The sequence below is a fragment of the Arachis stenosperma genome, chromosome 2 (assembly GCF_014773155.1).
Source record: "Arachis stenosperma cultivar V10309 chromosome 2, arast.V10309.gnm1.PFL2, whole genome shotgun sequence".
In the NCBI taxonomy this organism is placed as follows: domain Eukaryota; kingdom Viridiplantae; phylum Streptophyta; class Magnoliopsida; order Fabales; family Fabaceae; genus Arachis; species Arachis stenosperma.
The window spans coordinates 1,268,729-1,275,108 of NC_080378.1; the positions used below are offsets into that span (position 1 = coordinate 1,268,729).

General features: G+C 39.6%; 1 protein-coding gene across 1 annotated transcript; it reads left to right on the forward strand.

Annotated features, from left to right (window-relative positions):
- Positions 1-3,338: 3,338 nt before the first annotated feature.
- On the forward strand, positions 3,339-5,958 carry LOC130961172 (uncharacterized). Its single transcript, XM_057886906.1, has 3 exons — positions 3,339-4,985; positions 5,094-5,825; positions 5,920-5,958. Exons 1-3 carry the CDS (start codon positions 3,339-3,341, stop codon positions 5,956-5,958), a joined length of 2,418 nt encoding a protein of 805 aa, XP_057742889.1.
- Positions 5,959-6,380: the final 422 nt, after the last annotated feature.

The following is a 6,380-nucleotide window of genomic DNA, read 5'->3' on the forward strand; positions in this document are numbered from 1 at the left end:
CAATTAAAACAAGCAAGAATTGACCAAATTAATTAAGGACGAATAATATAAAAATACAGAAATCAAAGCAAATTACATTAATTATAGAAATTACAACAATGCTATACTAATTAAAATCACATAAATCACAGAGAGAGAAAGAGTTATCGAAAGGAAAAGACTGACGATGGCAATACTCTCTGGAACGAGAAAGACGACGACATTCTTTAAAACGAGAAAAACGGTGACACTCTCTGAAACGAAGAAGACGGCAACGCTCTCTGACGCGACGACATTCTCCTCAATTGGGTGAGGCACGCAACAAATGTTGCAGTGACTTTGGCAGGGTGCTATGAAGAAAGGAAGATGATTTTTTTGTCTTTTTTACCAAAGAAAAGAGAAGGAAGAGGATGGAGAAAGGAGTCTGTTAAAAAAAACCTAAAGAATTACCAATAACATTAAAATAATATCTTTTAGTATGGATAAATATTTAAATATATTTTTATTTTTTAAATTATTTAAATTTTAAAACTATAAATGATTATTTTTGTCTAACATAAAAAAATGTATTTAAGTCTTTTAAAAAATTAAATAAAAAAATAATTTTATTTTTATTAAATTATAAAAGTATTTTAATAAGAATATTAATATAATATATATTTTTTTAAAAAATGAAATACTAACGTAAAAAATAAATTTTATATGTCATATTATTATTTGTCTATATTTTTAATGTATTGATACATCTGAATTTATTATCATACCAAAATAAATACCAAACATATATAGTACCTTTTTTGTTGTCTTCTTCCCTCAAAGAGTGTTTACTTATTAGTTATTAGGGTGATTTAATTTGAACATTTTATTATTAATAGAATATGGCTTTCTTAACATTATTTTTTTTATTTATTTCACCGGATACAAAACTAATAAGAATGATCAATTATGCATGTGTTTGTATTTTGAAAGGTCACAGCAGTTTTTAATTTTGATACGGAACCATTATTACAATTATTGAGCATACATGCATATTATTATTAATTGCCATAAGTGCTCAATCAAAAAAGAAAAAAAAATTGCCATAAGTGTGATTTTAGAAGAGAATCAATGAATCATGTATTAACTGTATAAAGAATGTTGCATGTGATGATACTTTTAATTTGGAAATGAATAAGACTTGACAAGTCATCATTATTAAGGATTTGGCCTAATTGGTCATAAGATACCTAAGGAACAAATAAATAACGATAATGTTGTGACAAACGAATTATAATTCAAATCACATAATTTTTTTATATTTATTTAAAAAATTATGAATTCAAAAAAAAAAAAGACAATGTTGTGACAGTAGAGTAATAGGTCAACAATATATATCAAAAATATTATTTGTATATTTAAATTAATTATTAATATATTTATATATAAATATATATAATTTAATTTATTTTTAATATATATTGATATTTTAATATATATTTTATATTAATAATTAATTTTAATAACTGATTTAAATATACAAATAACATAATCATAACAATATACCATTATCATATGTAATTATGTACAGTCTTAAAATAACACCAAAAATCACTAATTATTATTTTTTAAATAATATATTAAAAATTAATCATTAAATTAATAATTAATAATTATGTATGTATATAATTAATACATATGTTATTTTATATGTTCAATATATATTTTTATTCAAACATATATTTGACACTATAGTTAATTTAAATATTTAATAATTAATTTTTGTGTACATATATAATTATAAAGTAAAAAAAAATTAGTTAAATTAAAAAACAAAGATCTAAGTACTACTGAATTTAAAATTGTTATCAAGTGTAAACTGTTTTATTATATTTATTCGAGAATAATTAGAGTTTTATTATCCACCTCTTCATTTTGAAAGAACAATTGAATATGGTGGAAACTTAAGTGTAATTGACTTTATGTGAAGATGATAATTGAGAGCTGTTAGATTATTTGAATAATTTGACTAAATTTTTATCAATTTCATGTGAAGTTGACTGTATGTAAATTTTTACCATTAAATATAATAAAAACTCAGGTGCAATTAATTTCACATAAAAATGATAATTGAGTTTGTTTAACAAGAAGATAGTTGAATTAATGGTACTTCAGAAATTTACCAATTTTTATACAAAGTGCAATAAATAAATAAAGAGAAGGAAGATTAACATAATCATGTATCTTATTTAAACTTTTAAGTATAATAAAACTTATATTCGGTCTCTATCACAAAAATAATAAAATTTTTACTATAACTAAATCAGTTACTACTACCAATTTCAATTATTTAAAATCATAACTCATTAATAACATGTGAACTTAAACCAAACTCAAAAATCAGCAAGTTCACACCAAATTCACTAATCAAGTAGTAGATTATTCAAATCAGATCCACAAATTAGTGACTCTCAAACTGAGATAATTGAACCTATACACTCAAATTAATTATGTTTAACCAATAAGTTTAAATTAAGTTTAAAAAATGAGAACTATATGAACTAAAATAAAGTCTATACCTCCAAAATAAACTTTACAATTAAATCAAAATTTATGTTTTTTTTTACCTATTTCTGGCTTTTTTTTTTTAACTCATAGTTTCTTTTAGATTCCTCACATAATGATCATTTCAGATTTCTCTTTTCATATTATTATTAATATTCATATTTAAATTTTCAAACAAATTAAAATTATTATCAGCATTTAATTATTCAAGAACACAATTAAATCGACTAGTGTATTAATATGAACTCCACCTGTATAATAATTACAAAATTAAAGTTAATTAGGATTTTAATTAAGTAGTTTATATTTTAATTATGAAGTCTTTATTTTGAGTCTTAGAAATAGCAAATATACTTCTTTATGAATGATTTTGTTACGGCCCGGCCCAAAGACCCGACGGGTCGACCCTGGCCCGAGCTCCACCCGACCCGACTCCTCGCCTTTCAAACGACCCGGACATGCGTCCTGTACGACCCACACGCGGCTGCAGGGCAATGTCCTGGGGAATATGGGCCTGACCTCACAAGGGGCCCACTACTGACATGTATATAAGGGGAAGATTGGCTCTTCCCCCGAGGTACGTCATATCCTTTCACCTCATTATTCTGCCCACCTGCACATCGCTGACTTGGGCGTCGGAGTGTCTTTGCAGGTGGCACCCCCCTCACCTTCTCTCCAGGACGAGTGCTCGTCTGCTCAACTTACCCGCAACCAGTGCGACCCAGACCAAGGCGTCCTCTCCCCCTCACTTGCATACCCGACCTGTCCGGAACTCGACAACCGAACATTGGCGCCGTCTGTGGGGACCGCCTGCCTAAATGGAAGTCGCACTAGGTCCCGGCGACCGAGCTCGAGCCGCCGGAGCGGAGGGGGCAGCCTCCGTCGCCTTGCAAAGGGGGGCGCGGAGATCTCCCCAACAACACACGAGAACACGACCATTCGGGGGAACGGGCGGCGACAGCGCCATAATAATGCAGGAGCTACGCCACAGAGTCCAAAACCTAGAACGACAGCTGGCTGACCGGGAACAGGATGGACAGTTTACCGACCCAAGCTATACCCCGTCTCCCGGGAGCGAGGAGGAGGACTCTCACAGAAGCCGCCCGCGGCGTACATCCGCATCCCGGACGGAAGCGGAGAGCACGCGGGAGGAATCACCCGTAAGAAGAAGACGAAATGACACGATCATCTATTCCCGCGGCAGAACAACCCGCCGAGCGGCAAGAGGTCGCGAAGACGGGGAAGGAAAATCTGACAGAACAAGACAACCTGTGATAATGGGCGTCACCCCGTTCCACCGATCCATCCTCGAGGTCCGGTTGCCGAAACACTTCGACAAACCAACGGACATGAGGTATGACGGAACTCAGGACCCTCTGGAACACCTCACGGCCTTTGAGGCCAGGATGAACCTAGAGGGAGTAGGGGACGAAGTAAGATGCCGCGCCTTCCCGGTTACCCTAGCAGGACCAGCGATCAGATGGTTTAACAGCCTCCCTCAAAGTTCCATCTACAATTTCTCAGACATCAGCCGTGCATTCCTTGCCCAATTTGCAACGCGGATAGCAAAGGCCAAGCACCCCATCAACCTTTTAGGGGTAACCCAGAGACAAGGAGAGCCGACCAGGAGGTACTTAGATCGGTTCAACGACGAATGCTTGGAAATCGACGGCTTAACCGACTCGGTGGCCAGTCTCTGCCTGACAAATGGCCTCCTCAATGAGAACTTCCGAAAACACCTTACCACGAAACCGGTTTGGACAATGCATGAAATCCAGACGGTGGCCAAGGAGTACATAAACGACGAGGAAGTCAGTCGAGTCGTGGCTGCCAATAAGCGGCAGTCCGGCTACAGCCAAGCTCGACAGTCCGGTGGGGACGGTGAAAGAGCAAAAGAAAAGGCCAGGGAGGAGGCGTCAAACAAAGCACCTAGGCCGTTTCCTCGAGTCGGAAAGTTCACTAACTACACCCCACTCACTCTCCCCATCGTGGAAGTTTATCAGCAAATAGCTGAGAAGGGAATTCTTCCGAAGCCTCGACCACTTAAGGACCGTACGGGAGGAAACAAGAACCTTTATTGTGATTACCACAAGGGTTATGGCCATCAAACACAGGACTGTTTTGACCTGAAGGATGCACTGGAACAAGCGATAAGGGAGGGAAAGTTAGCAGCGTTCTCCCATCTCATCAGGGAGCCGAGAAGACGTTATCGTGATCAAGACGAGGAAGGCAAGACCCGTTCGGCCAAACGGCGACAAGAACCCGAGGACAGAGACCACGGCCTCACTGTGATAAACGTGGTAACGGCAAAAAACGCTGCACCAAAATCCCGGTCGGCACACAAGAAAGATGCTAAGGTTCTGGCGATCTCATCCCCGCCGGTGCAAAGCTCTAAAAAACCTCCATCCATTTCTTTTGGCCCGGAAGACCAGTGGTTCAGCGACGCCCCGGAAAACCCCCCCATGGTCATAACGGCCAGAGTGGGAACCGGCCTCGTCAAACGGATCCTTGTCGACACAGGAGCTGATTCAAATATCATGTTCCGCAACGTGTTCGACGCACTAGGGCTAAAGGATGCCGACCTGACGATTCACCAGCATGGGGTTATCGGGTTAGGTGACCACTTCATCAAACCGGACGGAGTCATATCCCTACCAATCTCGGTGGGGCAAATCCAAGGCCGAAGATCGGCGATGGCCGAGTTCGTAATCCTCCGAGATTCCACAGCCTACAACATCATCTTGGGGAGAAAGACAATCAACGATTTTGAAGCCATAATCAACACCAAGCTGCTAGTTATGAAGTTCGTTACCGATGACGGATCCATAGGCACCATAAGGGGAGACCTCGAGACGGCGGTCGCTTGTGACAACGCCAGCCTTTCCCTTCGAAAGAAGTCCAAGAAAGCATCCGGCGTGTTCCTAGCCGACCTTGATGCCAGAGTAGAGGACAAGCCGAGACCAGAACCAGAAGGGGACCTGGAGAAGTTTAGAATCGGTGACGAAGAGGAAAAGTTCACATTCGTCAACAAGAACCTCCCACATGAGCTGAAGGAACCTTTGATCGAAATGATAAGGGCCAACAGGGACTTGTTCGCCTGGACACCAGTCGACATGCCGGGCATAGATCCAAAAATCATCTCACATCATCTAGCCGTCAAGGCGGAAGCACGCCCAGTGGCTCAACGAAGGAGAAAGATGTCGGCGGAAAGAGCAGAGGAGGTAGCCAAGCAAACGGCCAGCCTCCTAGAAGCAGGCTTCATACGGGAAGTGGACTACTCGACATGGCTCTCGAATGTGGTATTGGTGAGAAAACACAACGGCAAGTGGAGAATGTGCGTGGACTACTCTGACCTTAACAAAGCATGCCCCAAAGATTGCTTCCCCCTCCCCAACATAGATGCACTCGTCGACGCCGCGGCGGGATACCGGTATCTAAGTTTCATGGACGCCTACTCCGGTTACAATCAGATACCGATGCACCGTCCCGACGAAGACAAGACGGCGTTCATAACGCCAGGAGGAACTTTTTGCTATAAGGTAATGCCATTCGGCTTGAAAAATGTGGGGGCAACATATCAAAGGCTGATGAACAGGATATTCCACGACCTCATAGGGAAAACAGTTGAAGTTTACGTGGACGACATCCTGGCAAAAACAACACGACCTGACGACCTCTTGAACGACCTGGCAAGTGTATTTGCGTCCCTCCGTCAACACGGTATGAGGCTGAACCCCCTCAAGTGTGCCTTCGCCATGGAAGCCGGCAAATTCCTGGGATTTATGATAACTCAGAGAGGGGTAGAAGCTAACCCGGAGAAATGCCAGGCAATACTCCAGATGAAGAGCCCGGGTTGCATC